The sequence below is a fragment of the Bufo bufo genome, chromosome 3, assembly GCF_905171765.1.
Source record: "Bufo bufo chromosome 3, aBufBuf1.1, whole genome shotgun sequence".
NCBI classification, from domain to species: Eukaryota; Metazoa; Chordata; class Amphibia; order Anura; family Bufonidae; genus Bufo; species Bufo bufo.
Window position 1 is genome coordinate 385,616,773 of NC_053391.1, and position 21,250 is coordinate 385,638,022.

Consider the following 21,250-nt stretch of genomic DNA (forward strand, 5'->3'; position numbering starts at 1 on the left):
CTTCATGCACACGGCCATTGGGCGGCCGTATTGCGGCCTGCAAACGGTGGGTAAGTAATCCACGACCACCGGCAGTGTGCACCATGCATCACGGATGCTGACATTCACTTGAATGGGTCCGCAATTCCGGAAATGCGGAACGGAGTCACAGAACGGAACACCGGAAGCACTACGGAGTGCTTTTGTGGTGTTTCTTTCCGTTGTTCTGCACCGCAAATAAATAGGACATGTTGTATTTTTTGGCGGTGCGGACAGACTACGGACCCATTCAAGAATGGGTCCGGCCCGCTGCACGGATGTTGCCCGTGCATTGGGGAGCTGAAATTGCGGTCCCCAATGCACCGAACTGCCGTGTGCATGAGGCCTAATTCAGTTGGGAAAAAACTGTCAATCAGTGTCAGGAGGTGGAGAAAGCCAGGAGATCATGAATATCAGGACTCACCGGCATGCGCTGGAGCTGTTAGAACCTAGAGGCGTAAGACTGGTGACACATTGCCTTTAAGGTGGGCTGATGGGTCCATTTAAGAATATTGACCCTAGGCCTATAGAAAATGGACAGTGGAGAGGTTTACCACTAAGGAGACTATAGGAATGGCTGACTAGAATTCTATGCACTTCACAGCCGAAGGTCCTGCATTTTCTAGGAGACATAATTAAAGGGGTTTTGCACATGAGGCACCCGGCCGCCATGATGTGACATGCACTCCCACAGTCATCTCCTAGGGGCGGGGCGGTCTGGTCGCCGGCGGGCTGACGTCACGGGACCGCCCCTTCCACTGCTCCCTCGGCGTCGCTCGTCTCTCAGTAACCAGCCGCGGTTCAACATGGCGGCCGGCGTCTGGACGTGCTGAACGGCAGCGCTGTTGTTTTCCTCCTCCCTCCGCCATTCTCAGCGCACACGGCGGCAGGGAGCGTTTACTGTGCCTCCACGACCCCCTGACGCTCCCCTTCCCCGGCTGCTGCATGTCTGCAGCTGAAAGGGGGCGTTTTACTGATAATTTCTTCACCTGTCTCTGCAGCACCATCAAGTACCTGACCTATTTCAGGTCCAGGAAGAAATCTCTTCAGTACTGCAAGATCAAAGACCCCAAACTGGAGGAGATGGACGAGCAGAGCGTGGAGGTGAGAGGGGGAGGGGCGGGGATTGACAGGTGTCAGTCCATGTGATGTGTGCAGGACCATGGATGCAGCAGGACTGGGCCATGGCCTCACTGGGTGGTAGGATTTGGATGCCCAGGGGGCACACAGAGCCCTGCATGTCAGATGCCAACTAGGTGCCAAGTCAGATCCTAGGCAGGTTTTTGACTTGGCGCATTGTATGAAGTAGTTCTTAGAACAACCTCCTTGGAAAATCTTTTTGCATGAGCAGACTGGGATTTAGAATTTTGCTATGCTGAGCACTGCTGAGATTAAAGGGGTTATCCAAAGTCCCGCCCGATGCCCAGGCCCCTCATATAGCTACTTACCCCGCTCCCCAGCACCGGCGTTGCTCCTGATCACCGCACGGCCACCACTGCATCTTGCTGGCTGTGCGAAGATCAGGAGCAACACGGGTGCCAGGGAGCTGGGTAAGTATAATCTTTGAGGGGTCCGGGCATTGGGGGTCATGTTTTAGACTTTGGATAACCCCGTCAAGGCCTCATGCACACAACCATATGTATTTTGCTGTCTTTTTTTTTTGGGGGGGGGGGGGGGGGGTTCATTGCCTTCAGTGGGTCCGTGGTCCACATTTTGCGGCCAAGAATAGGACATGTTTTATCTTTCTACAAAGGGGATACAGATGCCCGCAGCACATGGATGACATCTGGATGCTGACCATATTTTATGAAGACCTATAACTATGAATGGGTCCGCAAAAAAGGCGGATTGGACACGGATGCAAAGTACAGTTGTGTGTATGAGGCTTAATAGGAAAAAACTCTGCAGCCAATAGGGAATGTTTATGGGAGCATGGCATCCATAGAGGAAATGCCCCCGGAGCTAGTAATGGCAGATATTGAGGGTAAACGTTTTTGTGTCTTTTTTGGTGTAAAATAGTTGCATGACAACTTTTTTTTGCGACTTTTTAAACGCCCTTGCGCGATATTTGTTGTATGGGCGTTTTTAGGCCAAGTTCAACACATAGGCGAGGTACGGTCAGGAGCCTGGCCCCGGCAAATTTACTAATTTATGACAGGTAAAAAGCCCAAAATCTATGCCAGTCAGTGGCTGGCATACATTTTCTAGCAAGTGCAAGGACTGCCAACGATGCACCAATGGATGCTTATAATCTACAGTTAATGATGTGTAAGGTCTCATGCACACAAACGTGTGCTGGCCATTTCGTGCATTGGAGACCGCAATCTGTGGTCCCCAATGCACGGGCATCATCTGTGCGGCTGCCGCAGATGGCTGCAGACCATTCAACTTGATATGTTCTATTTTTTATATATAATTATTATTTTTTTTAGTACAGAGAAACGGACAGAAACCCCACGGAAGCACTCCGTGCCTCCATTCTGTGATGCGGTGCCCATGTATTGCGGACCTGTTGTTTGCAGGCTGCAATAGGGGCACAGCCGGGGAATGGCCGTGTGCACGAGCCCTAAGGCTAAGACTACATGGCGCAATACAGGCCGCAGCGGGCTGTAATTAAACCAAAGAAGACCACTCTGTTTAGTCAGTCTGCATGGTATTGAAGGTGCCGTGCGGCCATTAATGATGGTGACTGCGGTGATGATGATGCCATCTTCATTAGTTTAATTAGCGCCTGTACGTCCGCACAGTGCTCGACCGTAGTGTGGTGACGTTGCAACCGCGACCCGACTGCCGTGTGGTCGTACCATAGTTGATCTGAGGTTGGATTTGTTGGACCTTTGTCCTTTTCTCATCCTGTGTGACTATAACCTGAAAATCGCATGCTTTTCCTGGCATCACTATAATGGCACTGGGATGTTGCTTTGAATTACCGCAGCAGCCAACATTTGGCTAAAGTGAGTGGCTGGTCTGAAATGGGCATTGCAGAGAGCACCCTGGTTTAGGGGCCTATGTGCCCATACATGGGGTTTCCCCCTCTTCCTTCGCCACACTGCTGTGCAGGGTTCGGTATGTCCCTGTATTACTTGCTCATCCATCAGTAGAGTCGATCTATCTATAATGTCTAAGGCTACTTTCACACTAGCGTTAATATTTTCCGGTTTTAAGATCCGTCATAGGGTCTCAATACCGGAAAAAAACACTTCCGTTTTGTCCCTATTCATTGTCAGTGGGGACAAAACGTAACTGAACAGAACGGAATGCTCCAAAATGCATTCAGTTCTCATACCGGAGAGCGAACCGCAGCATGCCATGGTTTGCTTTCCGTCCTGGGATGCGGAGCAAAACTGATCCGTCATGACCCACAATGCAAGTCAATAAGGACGGATCCGTTTTCTGACACAATAGAAAATGGATCCGTTCCCCATTGACTTTCAATGGAGTTCATGACGGATCCGTCTTGGCAATGTTACAGATAATACAACCGGATCCGTTCATAACAGATGCAGATGGTTGTATTAGCAGTAACGGAAACGTTTTTGCTGAACCCTGCCGGATCCAGCAAAAACGCTAGCGTGAAAGTAGCCTTAATTTGTAAAATGACACGTGGCATGATATATGTGGCAATTTTATACATGTACTACTATTTGGAGGGAAAAAATTATAGGTGTACACATTTTTGAAGGGGTGTCTGAGGGAAAAAAATTTGGAATGGCCGGGCTTGGTGTGAGAATACAGAATAAAAAACCTAACCTATCTTTGTCTGGCCATCCCTGTTCCTGCCCGGCTAGAAGTGTGATGTGCCGTCACCTTGCACGTCTGTGGTAATATGTGCAGGAGCGGCACATGACCGCTGGCACCACTCGTGAATCCCCCACAAATTCCCAACAGAGCTTGCTGAGTTCTGGACGATCAGTCAGAAGTTTTCAACAGTGTGAACTGGTGTGACAGATGTATCAGACCAGTGGTGTAAATGGCAGTGCTTTTCTACCTAGTGCAGTCACCATGGCTTGGCGTTAAAGGGGTTATCCCACGATTAATGTAAAAAATGAAATTTTTCCATCTTTCTAGCAAAGCCAGAACCAGCCCTGCACCTCACATGGATCCAGAGATTTCCCCATTCATTGCTCTGCTAGATTTATATGAAGCTGAAAGCTCGAGGGGAGTGTCTTTTCTGCCGCTGTTAAGGGGGCGTGTCCATGCGCTCCCTATCACAGCTCAGGGGGCGTGTCCATGCGCTCCCTATCACAGCTCAGGGGGCGTGTCCATGCGCTCCCTATCACAGCTCAGGGGGCGTGTCCATGCGCTCCCTATCACAGCTCAGGGGGCGTGTCCATGCGCTCCCTATCACAGCTCAGGGGGCGTGTCCATGCGCTCCCTATCACAGCTCAGGGGGCGTGTCCATGCGCTCCCTATCACAGCTCAGGGGGCGTGTCCATGCGCTCCCTATCACAGCTCAGGGGGCGTGTCCATGCGCTCCCTATCACAGCTCAGGGGGCGTGTCCATGCGCTCCCTATCACAGCTCAGGGGGCGTGTCCATGCGCTCCCTATCACAGCTCAGGGGGCGTGTCCATGCGCTCCCTATCACAGCTCAGGGGGCGTGTCCATGCGCTCCCTATCACAGCTCAGGGGGCGTGTCCATGCGCTCCCTATCACAGCTCAGGGGGCGTGTCCATGCGCTCCCTATCACAGCTCAGGGGGCGTGTCCATGCGCTCCCTATCACAGCTCAGGGGGCGTGTCCATGCGCTCCCTATCACAGCTCAGGGGGCGTGTCCATGCTCTCCCTATCACAGCTCAGGGGGCGTGTCCATGCGCTCCCTATCACAGCTCAGGGGGCGTGTCCATGCGCTCCCTATCACAGCTCAGGGGGGCGTGTCCATGCGCTCCCTATCACAGCTCAGGGGGCGTGTCCATGCGCTCCCTATCACAGCTCAGGGGGCGTGTCCATGCGCTCCCTATCACAGCTCAGGGGGCGTGTCCATGCGCTCCCTATCTCAGCTCAGGGGGCGTGTCCATGCGCTCCCTATCTCAGCTCAGGGGGCGTGTCCATGCGCTCCCTATCTCAGCTCAGGGGGCGTGTCCATGCGCTCCCTCTCTCAGCTCAGGGGGCGTGTCCATGCGCTCCCTATCGCTGCTCAGGGGGCAGTTGAAAGATGAAACTTAGCATGTGCGGCCTTCTCAGCGAGCAGGTGAAAGAAATTAAGTGCCACTATACAGATGTCATTGACTAACTCAGTAGCTATAATGTAATTGCATTTTTATTACATGCAATTACAAAAGGATTCAGATCCAGGTGCTGGTTTGAAAACTGTAGAATATTTTTCATGGGACAACCCCTTTAACCGCCTCCGGACCGCCTAACGCAGGATTGCGGTCCGGAGGCGGCAGCCCTGCGCTCAGCGACGCATATACGCGCCATCTCGCGTGAGCCGAGATTTCCTGTGAACCCGCGCACACAGGCGCGCGCGTTCACAGGATCGGAAGGTAAGAGAGTGGATCTCCAGCCTGCCAGCGGCGATCGTTCGCTGGCAGGCTGGAGATGCGATTTTTTTTTTTTTAACCCCTAACAGGTATATTAGACGCTGTTTTGATAACGGCGTCTAATATACCTGCTACCTGGTCCTCTGGTGGTCCCTTTTGCTTGGATCGACCACCAGAGGACACAGTTAGCTCAGTAAAGTAGCACCAAACCCCACTACACTATACCCCCCCCCCCCGTCACTTATTAACCCCTTACGAACCCCTGATCACCCCATATAGACTCCCTGATCACCCCCCTGTCATTGATCACCCCCTTGTAAGGCTCCATTCAGACGTCCGTATGATTTTTACGGATCCACTGATACATGGATCGGATCCGCAAAACGCATACGGACGTCTGAATGGAGCCTTACAGGGGGGTGATCAATGACAGGGGGGTGATCACCCCATATAGACTCCCTGATCACCCCCCCTGTCATTGATCACCCCCCCCCTGTCATTGATCACCCCCCCTGTAAGGCTGCATTCAGATGTCCGTATGTTTTTTACGGATCCACTGATACATGGATCGGATCCGGTCAAAAAATTAAAATCTCGCATGAACTCACCATACCCCTCACGGAATCCAAATTAGGGATCGACCGATATTGATTTTTTAGGGCCGATACCGATAATTTGTGAACTTTCAGGCCGATAGCCGATAATTTATACCGATATTCTGGGAATTTTCATTTTTGAGAAAAAAAAAAAATTCCTACACAAATCTGATGAAAATTTATATGTTTATTGTTAATGTGTATTTTTTTTGTTTATTGTTAATGTGTATTTTTTTTTTTATAAATCTTTTTCATTTATACTTAATATTTTTGTGGTTTTTTTTACAAACTTTTAACCCCCTTAGGGACTAGAACCTTTGTCCTATTCACCCTGATAGATCTCTATCAGGGTGAATAGGATCTCACACTGTCCCTGCTGCTCTGTGCATAGTGCACACAGCAGCATGGAGCTGAACATGGCAGCCAGGGCTTCAATAGCGTCCTGGCTGCCATGGTAACCGATCGGAGCCCCAGGCTTACACAGCTGGGGCTCCGATCGGAGGAGCAGGGGAGAGGGGATCCTGTGGCCACTGCCACCAATGATTAATACTGGGTGGTGGGGGGGGAAGGCGCACTGCGCCACCAATGTTTTTACTATTGGCCGGGATTGGGATGGGGGTGGGGGGCGCACTGCGCCACCAATGATTAATACTGGGGGGCTTGGGGGGCGCACTGCGCCACCAATGAAGATAAGTCTCTCGATCATTCATATACAGGAGGCGGGAGATGGCTGCAGAATCACATAGCCGGCTCCCGACCTCTATCAGCGGTAGCTGCGATCCGCGGCACCTGAGGAGTTAACTACCGCGGACCGCAGCTATTGCTCATAGAGGTCGGGAGCCGGCTATGTGATTCTGCAGCCAGCTCCCGCCTCCTGTATATGAATGAATGAGAGGCTTATCTTCATTGGTGGCGCAGCGGCCACAGCCCCTCCCCTCCTCTTATGTTCTATCCCCTCATTGGCGGCAGCGGCAGCAGCAGCACAGGGGGAGGAGACACTGCTTCCTTCTCCCCTGTGCTGCGGAGGGAACACAGAGAGCGCTGAGAGCAGCGCGATCTGTGTTCCCCATACGTTATCGGTATATCGGCAAAATAGATGCCGATATCGATAACGTTCAAAATCCTCAATATCGGCCGATAATATCGGCCAAACCGATAATCGGTCGATCCCTAATCCAAATGCGAAATTTTTTTAGACATTTATATTCCAGACTTCTTCTCACGCTTTAGGGCCCCTAGAATGCCAGGGCAGTATAAATACCCCACATGTGACCCCATTTTGGAAAAAAGACACCCCAAGGTATTCGCTGAGGGGCATATTGAGTCCATGAAAGATTGAAATTTTTGTCCCAAGTTAGCGGAAAGGGAGACTTTGTGAGAAAAAATAAAATAAAAAATCAATTTCTGCTAACTTGTGGCAAAAAAAAAAATTTCTATGAACTCGCCATGCCCCTCATTGAATACCTTGGTGTGTCTTCTTTCCAAAATGGGGTCACATGTGGGGTATTTATACTGCCCTGGCTTTTTAGGGGCCCTAAAGCGTGAGAAGAAGTCTGGGATCCAAATGTCTAAAAATGCCCTCATAAAAGGAATGTGAGCCCCTTTGCGCATCTAGGCTGCAAAAAAGTGTCACACATCTGGTATCGCCGTACTCGGGAGAAGTTGGGCAATGTGTTTTGGGGTGTCATTTTATATATACCCATGCTGGGTGAGATAAATATCTTGGTCAAATGCCAACTTTGTATAAAAAATGGGAAAAGTTGTCGTTTGCCGAGATATTTCTCTCACCCAGCATGAGTATATGTAAAATGACACCCCAAAACACATTCCCCAACTTCTCCTGAATACGGCGATACCACATGTGTGACACTTTTTTGCAGCCTAGGTGGGCAAAGGGGCCCACATTCCAAAGAGCACCTTTCGGATTTCACAGGTCATTTACCTACTTACCACACATTAGGGCCCCTAGAATGCCAGGGCAGTATAACTACCCCACAAGTGACCCCATTTTGGAAAGAAGACACCCCAAGGTATTCCGTGAGGGGCATGGCGAGTTCCTAGAATTTTTTTTGTCACAAGTTAGCGGAAAATGCTGATTTTTATTTTTATTTTTTTTATTTTTTTTTCTTACAAAGTCTCATATTCCACTAACTTGTGACAAAAAATAAAAACTTCCATGAACTCACTATGCCCATCAGCGAATACCTTGGGGTGTCTTCTTTCCAAAATGGGGTCACTTGTGGGGTAGTTATACTGCCCTGGGATTCTGTAAAAAATGGCCGGTGAAATCCGAAAGGTGCTCTTTGGAATGTGGGCCCCTTTGCCCACCTAGGCTGCAAAAAAGTGTCACACATGTGGTATCTCCGTACTCAGGAAAAGTTGGGCAATGTGTTTTGGGGTGTCATTTTACATATACCCATGCTGGGTGAGATAAATATCTTGGTCAAATGCCAACTTTGTATAAAAAAATTGGAAAAGTTGTCTTTTGCCAAGATATTTCTCTCACCCAGCATGGGTATATGTAAAATGACACCCCAAAACACATTGCCCAACTTCTCCTGAGTACGGAGATACCACATGTGTGACACTTTTTTGCAGCCTAGGTGGGCAAAGGGGCCCACATTCCAAAGAGCACCTTTCGGATTTCACAGGTCATTTACCTACTTACCACACATTTGGGCCCCTAGAATCCCAGGGCAGTATAACTACCCCACAAGTGACCCCATTTTGGAAAGACACCCCAAGGTATTCGCTGATGGGCATAGTGAGTTCATGGAAGTTTTTATTTTTTGTCACAAGTTAGTGGAATATGAGACTTTGTAAGAAAAAAAATAAATATATAAAAATCATCATTTTCTGCTAACTTGTGACAAAAAATAAAAAGTTCTATGAACTCACTATGCCCATCAGCGAATACCTTAGGGTGTCTACTTTCCGAAATGGGGTCATTTGTGGGGTGTTTGTACTGTCTGGCCAGTGTAGAACCTCAGGAAACATGACCGGTGCTCAGAAAGTCAGAGCTGCTTCAAAAAGCAGAAATTCACATTTTTGTACCATAGTTTGTAAACGCTATAACTTTTACCCAAACCATATTTTTTTTTTTATCAAAGACATGTAGAACAATAAATTTAGAGAAAAATTTATATATGGAAGTCGTTTTTTTTTGCAAAATTTTACAACTGAAAGTGAAAAAGAAATCGTTAAATTTTCATTAATAACAAAAAAAGTAAAAATGTCAGCAGCAATGAAATACCACCAAATGAAAGCTCTATTAGTGATAAGAAAAGGAGGTAAAATTCATTTGGGTGGTAAGTTGCATGACCGAGCAATAAACGGTGAAAGTAGTGTAGGTCAGAAGTGTAAAAAGTGGCCTGGTCATTAAGGGTGTTTAAGCACTGAGGGCTGAGGTGGTTAAAAACAGCATTCTGTATTCATAGTGCCAATGCTCCCGTTTTTTCTAGATGCTTTCTGCAGGTTTCAGGCCATTTTCCGGGGCATGACTCTATTACTCATATTTTTAAATCACTAATGCCGACACAGACTTCAGATGATAAGTCAGTTCCACAAGTTCCAATATTAATTGGTTCTGGGACGAGCGTTGTAAATTAAAACTACTTGAGAGTGTAAAGTATGGAAATCTAGTCATTGGGTCACAAGCCCCCAAAATGTCACCCAGTTTGCAGTGTACGAACAGACTCTAAGGCAGCGGTTCTCAACCTAGGGGTCGCGACCCCTTTGGGGGGTCGATCGGCCCTTTCCGGGGGGTCGCCCGAGGCTTCCTATTGTGGGTCGCCCGCACAGCAGCAGCGGCCCCTTATCCTCGCGCACAGGAAGTGATGTCCTATCACTGCCTGTGCTTGAAGGAGCCTGACGTCTGGATGGGTAAGTCGGGCCAACTGTCTGCTGAGGTCCGAGTTTTTTCGTTATTGACACCGCCGCTGAGCACCACTGCCACCAATGATTTAATTGAGCCTGGCTAATTTTATTTTAATTATTTGGCTGAGCAAGGCTTAATTTATTTTGGGGGGGACTTGAAGCACCACTGATTTATTTATTTGGGGGGGACTTGAAGCACCACTGATTTATTTATTTGAGCGGTACCCTGAGCACCACTGATTTATATTATTTTTTTTGGGGGGGGGGTACTGTGCGCACCACTGATTTATTTTTTAGGGGGTATTTGTTGTTTATTATTTATTTTAAAGTTATTTATTTGGTTTACAAATATTTTGTATTTATGCTAAAGTTCTGTGGTTATGAATGAATAATTGTGTATTTGAATTAACATTTGGTGTATTGGTGTCTGTGCGTGTTTTTGGTGGGTCATCATAACAGTAGCAAAATTAGTTATGACGTAGCAAGGAAAAAAATTTAATGGTTGGGGGTCACCACAACATGAGGAACTGTATTAAGGGGTCACGGCTTTAGAAAGGTTGAGAACCACTGCTCTAAGGGCTCATTCACACGAATGTAAGGGCTCAGTGCCCGTATTACGGACAGCCAACAAACCCCTAGACTTGAATGGGTCCACGATCCTCAAAATACAGCAAAACACAGGACTTGTGCTATCTTTTGCAGAGCGGAGGTACGGATCGGAAGCCTACAAAAACAAGTGCTTCCGTGGGTTTTTAGGTCCCTGCTTCTGCACTGCAGAAGATATGACATGGCCTGTATTTTGAGGATCTTGGACCCATTCAAGTCAATGCGTCCACATTCACAGCACGGAGTGGACATGGCCGGTGCCCGTTTATTGTGGACCTCCTATTTGTGCTCCTCAGCATGGGCACAGAGCCCTTAATTAACTTGAATTTCTTGACTGTCATGTCATGGCAGTTTGCAATGTGACCTCCTTTGCTTTCATTAGTTATTCGCATTATACACTTTTTGTTTCCATGGTTATGACCACTGTGCAATCCATCAGCGGTGGTCGTGCTTGCACACTATAGGAAAAAGTGCCAGCCTCTCTGGCGACCATGACCGCGGGAGCTCACGTAGGCCGGTGCTTTTTCCTGTAGTGTGCAAGCACGACGACCGTTGATGGAATGCAGGGTGGTTGTAACCATGGAAACGACGAGTGTATAATGTGTTTGATAAATGAATCCAGCCAGCAAGGGAAGCAATATGGACAATCACAGTACATTAGTAAGTGGCTTGTATTAACTTTCTCTACATGATAAATGCCATTTACTGAAGTGAGAGGACCCCTTTAGTGAGTCCTGTTTTACAGTCCATGATGGATCTGTTTGTGTAGTGGTTTGAACCATCAGGTTTTCATAAATCATTATGATGTCGCTTGCTGACTTCACAGGAGCAATGTTCGGTCCAGGAAATGTAACGCTCAGCGATATGACCTATGGGTTGCCAAGTTGGACAATAGCTATGTGCTGCATTGTAAACACACATGTGGCAACCAGAGCCCAGTGACTTGTACACACGAGGATGTGAACATGTAGGCGCAGTGACTGTTGGACTGCTCCCTGCGCCGAATACAGAAGCACACGGCGCAGGCGCGAGTAGGCTGTCAATCTAGAGGAGAGGGGCGGGCTGGAGCGCGCTGGGCGGCAGAAATAGTGAGTGGACGGAGCCTCTAGGTGCTGAAAAGACGCCCCCATAGCACCTAGAGGCTCATTAGCATAGCAATAAAACTACGTTTTTTAGGGTAAACGCTGCAGAGAGAGGAATTACAATAGCATGGTTAGGTAGAGCAGACACAAGCAGATCGCTAGTGTCTGACAGCTAATTAGGTCAAAATGTGGTGGTAGGAACCCTTTCACTATGCGAGCGCTTCTCTCTCTCCTCGTTCTAGTGATCGATCAAGGTCTCAGCACTGATTGAAATCTTTGCTATGTTGCTATGGCTCATCACGTTTTGTGAAAGCTCATTCACACTTGAAAGTTTCTAGTAATGTAGAAAACTACATAGAAAGCATTTTGGTTTGTGCTGCTTTTTTAGGTCTGTTTTTTTTTTTTCTTCCAAAAATGCATCATGGGTATTGCATGTTTTGTTGTTAGAAGAAGGGGTACTAGCTGCTCCCAGACCCTGCATGTCCCTCTGTCCACTGTATCTGCGCCCTGTTGAATAGTGGTGAAGTGGGCAGCATCATTTACTGCGCAGCGTGCACCTGCGCATTGGGATGTGCTGACCAAGCCCTTTTGTGTTCCCCTTGTATTTACTGCACGGGTGGCACTAAGGTGGCATTTTGTTGTGAGGCGATTCACTAAGGGGCATCATACTGTGTGGGGAGGCCCTAACGGGGCATCATACTCTGGGAGGGGGGTACTAAAGGGAATTCATTACTATCTAGGGGGCACTAAGGGACATCACTATTGTGTAGTGATACTAAGGGGGATTGTGTAGGATTAAAGCCGTACACTGGTCTTGTACCTCATTACATTGCTTTATTTTTTTTGTGTGGCTTTGACCATCACCCAACGGCAGACCCAGGTATGTGGACCTTTTAAAAAGTACTTGAGTACCCCTGTGCTATGATGTTCTCGCACATTCAAGAGTACTGATTACTCCTTCCTATGCCTGCTTCTAATGAGCTAGTGGAGGGTTCGTGTCCATGTCCTGAGTGAGGTCCCCATGTTCTCTCAGCCTAGGTTCATTCCTAATCACAATCAGCTCACAAGCGAGTATATGATCTTTGATACAGGGATAAAAATTATCCTTTTTTAGTAGAAAATTCCCACTTGTAAACAATGTACTTGGTGAGATGAGGGTTTTGAATGAACAATCGCAAGAATGATTGTTTGTTCAAACCCCTCTCAATAAGTGAAAATGGAAGTACGGTAGACAACCCTCGGTTGACATACTATTTACTTTGATTGTTACTCGTTATGGTCCATTCGTCGACTCTACCCAATCGGTTGGGGCTACAAGGTGACGTGTCGGACAATATTGCGTCAAATTTCAGCCATTTGTTTAAATGGGAAAATGTAAAATTGCCGCTGCTCTTAGACTGCTAATGGCAGGGTCCTCAAACTTGGCACAGTTGGTCACTGGAGGACTGGGATTAAAATTCTGAAAAGTGGGCGGGGCCAAAAACAACCAATCAGATTTATTTGATTGATTTAAATGGGAAAAACTAAAAATGCTGCCTTTCTCACATTATTGATGTCATGGACCTCAAATATCACAAATGTGGTCACTGGGTGTTTCCACTTTAAAGTTAGAAAAAGTGGGCGGAGCCACCAACAACCAATCAAATTTCATTTATTGATTTTGAATAGAAAACAATAAAACTGCTGCCATTTTTACACGTTAAATGCCATAGTTCCCAAACCTTAAAGTGTTAGTCACTGGGTGACTGTGGTTCACAATTAGGAAAAAAAGGGGCCGGGCAGCAAAAGCCAATCAGATTTCAGCCTTTGACCTTAATGAAAAGCAGATAAGCTGCTGCTATTATCACAGTTTAAATGCCTGGTGTCCCAAACTTAGCACTATTACTCACTGGGTGACTGCGGTCAAAATTTAGGAAAAGTGGGTGGAGCCCAAAACAGCCAATCAGATTTTACTTATTGACTTCAATGTAAAATGTTCAAATACTGCCATTCTCACAGTTTTAAAGCCAGAGGCCCCAATCTTGGCACAGACTGTGACTGGGCTTAAAATTCAAAAAACTGGGTGGAGCTTAAAACAGCCAATCAAATATTACCTAGTGCTATTCAAAGGGAATATTTAAATTGCTGCCATTCTTACACTGTTAATCGCAGGGTCTTTAAACTTGGTACATTCGGTTACTGGGTGACGGGAATTCAAATTTAAAAAGTGGGCGAAGCCACAAACAACCAATCAGATTTTCCCTATTGACTTCAGTGAGAAATTGTAAAAAGTTATTAGTCTTACAATATGAAAGCCAGATTCCCCAAACTGGCACCATGGGTCACTGGGTGAGTGTGGTTAGAATTTAGGAAAAGTGGGTGGAGCCTTTTAACCGCCAATTACATTTCAGCCATTCGTTTTATATGGGAAAATTTAAATTACTACCGCTCTTTGACTGTTAATGGCAGGGTCCTCAAATTTGGCACAGTCAATCATTGGGTGACTTGGGTTCAAATTTTAATAAACGAGGTTAAACAGACTTTGCTTATATCTCTAGCGTTTTCAAGTCAACATCATATGGTTTCTTCAGAAACAACACCATCTACTTTCTTTAATGTTGATAATTATGGCTTACAGCTAATAAAAACCCAGTATCTCAGAAAATTTGAATATTGTGAACAAGTTCAATAATGTAGACTCATGGTGTCACACTCGGTGCTTCAGACTCAGAAAAAAAGAAATACATAGGAGCCATTGGCTGCTAAACTGAAAAATTTAGGAGCCAAATTAAATTTTTAGTCGCCAAATTAAAAATACCGTACATATGATAGTAATAAGAAAAAGACTTCAAGGAGGAGGTGAGATGCAGGTCACGGTAGTGTGCCAGCTGTTCATACAGCAAACTGCCAGCACTACGAAATATATAGCAGATTACATCACCACATACATCCAGTGACGTCTCCTGTGATGTAGACTTTCTCTTTCCTCATCTGCTCCATTTGACCCAGACCGCCATGACAAATTTTTCTTGTCTCTGCAGAGTTTTAGACATGTTAGATTTCTCAATTTTTCAATCAACCTACCCACCTTTTCAACACAAACTCCCCATCCTGGTGTCTCAACAATGTCATCCTGCTGCCACCCCCAATGCCTCCAAATTCTACACTGCTGAAAAAATTGTGACCCCGGTAATAATAATGTCCACTAAAATGCCCCCAGTATAATATTAACCCTACATTTTGATTCCCCCCCCTAGTAATAATTCCCCTGTACAAAAAATCCTGCTATAGTGCCCCAGTAATGCCCCCTAGAGTGCCTCAGTATTAAGTTTCCAGTTCCTATGGTAGTAATGCCCCATCAGTAGTAATGTGCCCCCTGCAGTGCTCTCCTTCCTGCTAATAATGTACCCCATGTGGGCATAACCCCCCCCCCCCCCAAAAAAAAACAAAAAAACAAACTAATACCGATGTCTCGATCGCCAACGTTCACGATGTGGACCGCAACCTCTTCTGGTCTACGGCCTAGGATGGTGAGTCGCAGGTGGCTAGACTCACACACGTCACTGTGCTGTGTCCCGGCAAAGGCAGGCGTGATGTCGTCGCACCCATCTGCACCCATTTTGGTCGCCATCTGGAGCACTGACACTGTAATCAACTAGTCAACACAGAACACCTGAAAATGTTTCCCAAGCCTTTAAATGGTTCCTCGGTCTGGTTCAGTAGGCTACACAATCATGGGGAAGACTGCTGACTGGACAGTTATCCAGCAGACTGTCATTGACACCCTCCACAAGGAGGGTAAGCCACAAAAAGACATTGCTGAAGAATCTGGCTGTTCACTGAGTGCTGTATCCAAGCATATTAATGAAAAGTTGAACAGAAGGAAAAAGTATGGTAGAAAATAGTGCACAAGCAACAGGGATAACCACAGCCTTTAAAGGGAACCTGTCACCTCTACTATGCTACCCTCACTGAGCGTTTCTAAATGTTCATTGTGTTACCCTAAACATATAAATTACACTTTTCATTTCATTTGCAGACAAATTCAATAAGTATAATGCATTTTTGTACTTCCCGCCTTTTATGCAAATTAACATAAGAGTCATATCTTACTTGTGTGACCAGAGAAGAGTCATATTTTCAAGCTCTGACCTCAGGTTAATTTGCATATGTATCAAATCGCTTTCTTTACACAATAAAAGCACACAGAACTATGGGGACTGGGTATTGCGGATGTGCTAGCGGCCATCTAGCAACCCATGTCCTCAGCTCTATACCCAAAATCCCAGTGACGGGTTCCCTTTAAAGGATTTTCAAGAGAAGGCCATTCAAGAATTTGTGGGAGATTCACAAAGAGTGGAATGTGGTTGGAATCGGTGCTTGAAGAGCCACCACACACAAATGTATCCAGGACATGGGCTATAAACTGTTGCATACCTTGTGTCAAGCCACTCATGACCCATATACTACGTCAGAAGCGTCTTACCTGGGCTATGGAGATACTCAATGACAAGTGAGTGGTAACCCAGCACGGCCACTACACTCTGAGCAGATCTGAGCTAAAGGCTCCATTCAAAGTGGTAGTTTCGGCAAGTACAGGGAACAGCTCATCAGTGGGGGGGTACCTGGTGTTGATTACAAATGTATTATGTTTGCACACATAATTAATTAATGGAGAAAATGCAAATCTTCATAGTAACCTATCCTCTCTAACAAGTCCAACTAAATATGATCTGCTGACGTTTCTTTTTTAATTTTGTTTTATATAGGGTATAGCGGAGGTTTTCAGATGTTTCATCTGTATGGAAAAGCTAAGAGATGCCCGCCTCTGTCCACACTGCTCCAAACTCTGCTGCTTTAGCTGTATTCGGGTAAGTACTACCTATTACCGGGTTATCCTACACTTCCAGTTTGTTTTTCTTATTCTCATATTTCAAATTATATTACAGATACTATGCTTTTTTTTTAACCCATTTTCACTCCCTGCCTTCCCGGAGCAAGAACCTTTTTTTTATTTTTCCATTTACCTAAACGTATGAGGGCTTGTTTTTCATCAGGACAAGTTGCACTTATTAATGGCACCATTTAATATTGCATACAATGTAGTGGGAAGCTGTAAAAAATAAATAAAAAAAGGGGTGAAATTGAAAAAAAAATGCAATTCTGACATACTTTTATGGTTTTTGTTTTTACAGCGTTCCCTATGTGGTAAAACTGACCTGTTACTTCCATTGTCTGGCTCAAAATGATTGCTGCAATACCACATTTATATAGTTTTTCTTGTGTTTAATATTTCCTAATGGGTAAAGGCGTTGTACCATAAACTACTTTTTATTAGAAATTAGATTTTCATCAGTTACTCTGTCTAGATCCTATTTCTTCTTGGATACTTTTTTTCCCCCAGATTTACCTCATTTGCAGTTTTCTCTTATCCCCCATGCTTGAATTCTAGTTTCGGATTTGTCATGTGTCTGCAGTCCCATCATGCCTTAGAGCAGTGAGACGTGTCCTGACCTCAGCAGGACATCACGCCCCTTGTTCTTACCAATGACGCTTGTGAGTCCTACATTGCAAGGCTCCAATGCAGGACGTAATCTACAGCAACTAAATATTAGAACAGATTTGCCACAGGGTGTGATGGTAGGCTAATTACTTCACAATGAGGCAGTTTTGGCAAATGGTAGTATTTGGGAAAAGTGATATAACAGTGGGATATCTGTTTGGTGGGATACATTTATATTACTGGTACAACCCCTTTTTAATTCCAAACCTGTTGAAACATTTTTTTAGCCATTGATTTAAAAGTTGTAAATCTTAACCTTCTCCTTTTTTTTTCTCTACAGAGATGGCTTACTGAACAGAGAGCTCAGTGCCCCCACTGCAGGTATATAATGATATGTGTTACTCACTCAAATATTGTTCACCGAACCCTTATGTCTGCTCCGTTTAACCCCTTCCTGTCGCAACGATTTTCCATTTTTGCGTTTGTTTTTTCGTTTCCTGCCTTCCCAGAGCCATAACTTTTTTATTTTTCCATTCACATAGCCATATGGGGACTTTTATTTATTTTTATTTTGTGGGAACAAATTGTACTTTCTAAAGGCCCATTTCATATTGCACAAAATGTAGTGGGAAGCTGGATTGAAAAAAAAAAAAAAAAATCCTAATGGGGTGGAATACATCACTATGTACCTACAACACATGTATGATACTCATAAGGAGCTTAGCAAACATAATAAATCTTCCTTACTAAAATCTAACTTTTATTAAATATGCATTAAAAAATGAGACTTTATTTTATTTAGCATCAAGGAGCATGTCATATAGTATACCATCCACATAGGGTCTGGGCAGTAGACAGGTTAATCAGATGTAGGATCTAAACTGTGTACCAGTATATCAAGAGGTGGGACACCAGATGTCCTTCTTTACTCACGGTTTGTTGTCACAGGATATCATGAGATGGTGGGATTGTTGATAAATTCTGATATTCTTTTCTCTTTTGATGCTTGATATATCCAGAGAGAGATCTTCTCAAATTCAGATGTTATTGGGAATAACATACCGTATATACTACAGGCAAAGCACCCGCCCCGAAAGGGGCAAAGCCACCTCTTGGTGGCTAAACCCTTTCAGTGGCTGCCATTGCCCTAAAAACAAATGTTATTTCTAAACAAAAAAAAACTGAAAAGTAGATATGGAAAAAATTCAGGGCAGTCCCAAGAGAAACATTCAAAAGATATAGTCCCGTTCCAGTGGATCTCAAGGGACACACAACAAACAAACAAAATCCCCAATGCTGCGTTTTCCCAGTACTTTCACCGGTTCTTCAGGGGGTAGTATAATATACGGGAGTCAGTCCAAAAGGATCAAAAAATTCAATTCCTCGTCCTGATATCTCCTCCAGACGATATCCCTGTGGTTTGGGAAATAGGCCCTACGTGTGGGTTCCATGTAAGTGGCATCTATGTGCTAGTCAAATTTTTTGATCCTTTTGGACTGACCCCCATATATTCTGGATAACATCCTCGTCAAGGCAGCGACCTTCGGTCAGAACGAGGACAGTCTGCACATCACCATGGACGCCCTGGCACACTTTGGCTGGCTGGTGAATTTCCAGAAGTCATCCCTGGATCCCAGCAGGCAGATTACCTTCCTCGGCACGGCCGCGGCGTCAGTCCGCCTCCCTCCGGACAATCGGCTAACCCTTCAGTGGTCGGTTTGTCTTCTCCTCCAGCACAGACATCCAACAATCTGATTTTGCATGCGGGCGTTGGGTATGATGGTCGCTTCTTCAAGGCGCTTCAATTTGCGCAATTCCACACCCGTCCTCTCCAACGGGCGATCCTGTCATCCTGGGACAAGACACCAGGTTCTTTGAACCATACCATCAACCTTCCCCCGCGTGTGCGGTCGGCCCTCAGGTGGTGGCTCTCAGCTCCAGCCTTGGACTCTGGCAAATCCTTTCTCCCTGTCTCATGGACGGTCATCGCCACCGATGCCAGCCTCCACGGATGGGGCGGAGTCTTCCCACCTCAGACAGTCCAAGGCAAATGGTCTCAGTTGGAATCCAGATTGCCCATCAACATCCTTGAACTTCGGGCCAACCATTTGTCCCTGCTTCATTGGACTCCCCTCCTGAGGGGCCTGCCGGTCCGGATCCAGTCGGACAGCGCCACGTCGGTGGCATACATCAATCATTAGGGAGGAACCCGCAGTCAAGCGGTAATGGAGGAGTTGGCCAAGATTCAACAGTGGGTGGAGGAACATGTACCAGCTCTATCTGCAGTCTACATTCCAGGAGTGGAGAATTGGACGGCAGAATGTGGACCGGGGCGAGTGGTCTCTGCACCCAGAGGTGTTCAACTCGATCTGTCTCCGTTGGGCCATCCGGAGGTGGATTTGATGGCATCCAGGCTCGACCACAAGCTTTCCACCTTCATCTCTTGGACAAGAGACCCCCGGGAATGCGCAGTGGACGCGCTGGTGGCCCCATGGGACGTCTTCCCTTCTCTTCCTCTCCTACCCCGGGTCCTTTGCATAATCAAGAGGGAGGGCATCCAGACGATTCTCATTGCCTCCGTCGTGCCTGGTACACCGATCTAATCCTTCTTCTAGGAGACACTCCATGGCCTCTTTTGCTCAGCGACGACCTTCTCTCTCAGGGACCTGTCTTCCACCAGCATTTAAAATCGCTAAGTTTGACGGCGTAGCTATTGAAACCGCCATTCTAAAGTGGCGGGGGTTCTCCGACTAAGGCCAGGAAGCCAGTGTCATCCCAAATTTATCATAGGACTTGGAAATCTTTCCTTTGCTTCTGTGCGGACCATAGCCTCCCTCCGCTCCGTTTTTTCCCTTCCCACAATCCTCTCCTTCTTGCAATCTGGTCTGGATTTGGGTCTCGGTCTTAGTTCCCTATAAGGGCAGGTGTCAGCACTATCAAACTTTTTCCAGCGGCATCTAACACAAAAGACCCCGGTTAAGACCTTTCCCCAAGGGGTGGCTCACACCGTCCCCCGTCCCCCCCTTTATACCCTTTGGTTTTGAACCTTGTGCTTGTTTCTCTCCAATCGGCTCCCTTCAAACCTCTCGAGACAGTTTCTCTCTGTCTTTTTTTTTCCTGGAAAGTGGTCTTCCTTGTGGCGATCACCTCCATCAGACGTGTTTTGGAATTGGCGGCACTCTCCTGTAGGGAGCCCTTTCTTATTCTGCACCAAGATAAGGCGGTGCTCCGCCCTGTGCCCTTTTTTCTGCCAAAGGTAGTCTCTGCCTTCCATGTCAATGAAGACATCGTTCTCCCCTTGTTCTGTCCCTCACCTTCACATCCTAACGAACGGGTCCTACACCAGCTAGACGTGGTTCGTGCCCCCTGGATTTACTTATCCGCTTCGGAGTAGTTTCGACGTACGGACTCTGTTCCTGAAGGTCCTTGCAAGGGTCTGGCAGCCTCCAAGGTAACGATTGCTAGGTGGATTCGCTTGGCCATTGTCGAGGCGTATCGCTCCCGGGGCAAGTCGCCGCCCCTCCGTATCACGGCTCACTCAGCCAGGGCGGTGGGTGCTTCCTGGGCTCGTTTCCACCAGGCTTCCGCTTTGCAGCTGTGTAAGGCAGCAACCTGGTCTTCCTTGCACACGTTTACCAAGTTCTACCAGGTGTATACCTTTACGTTGGTAGACGCCAATCTGGGTCGCAAGGTCTTGCAGGCTTCGGTGTCTTAGGCTCCCGTGACACTGACTTCCATGGGCGTGTGGTTTCTTCACTCCCCGTGGACTGCTTTGGAACGTCCCACAATCCTGTGTCCCCCAATGACACGAGCGAGAAAACAAGATTTTGTGGACTCTCCTGTAAAATCTTTCTCGCTGAGTTCATTGGGGGACACCGCTCCCACCCATTGTTTGTTCTCTAATTTTGCCGTAGGTGACGGCGGTTGATTGACTGGTGGGGTCATCAGTTCTGGGTTCAGACCCACTGGTTATGTTTTTCATTCCTGTGTTCTTTTATTTCTACTGCTTGTGCACAAACTGATAGCTCCTCCTGCCGGCTATACTATATTTTGATTTTGGGGAAAGAGGGGTGATTTGAAATGTAGCTTTTTTTTAGGTCCCCTAGTGGA

The 21,250-nt window shown here is 46.5% G+C and overlaps 1 protein-coding gene across 3 annotated transcripts in view; it reads left to right on the forward strand.

The window, feature by feature from the left end:
• Nucleotides 1-799: 799 nt before the first annotated feature.
• TRIM37 (tripartite motif containing 37) overlaps nt 800-21,250 on the forward strand; it is a 156,416-nt gene continuing 135,965 nt past the window's right edge. For all 3 annotated transcript variants that reach the window (XM_040424758.1, XM_040424759.1, XM_040424757.1), the window contains exons 1-3: nt 800-1,122; nt 16,407-16,508; nt 17,481-17,521. In XM_040424758.1, coding sequence (XP_040280692.1) covers nt 964-1,122; nt 16,407-16,508; nt 17,481-17,521 — 302 coding nt within the window. In that variant the 5' untranslated portion in view covers nt 800-963. The remainder of the gene's footprint in view (nt 1,123-16,406; nt 16,509-17,480; nt 17,522-21,250) is intronic.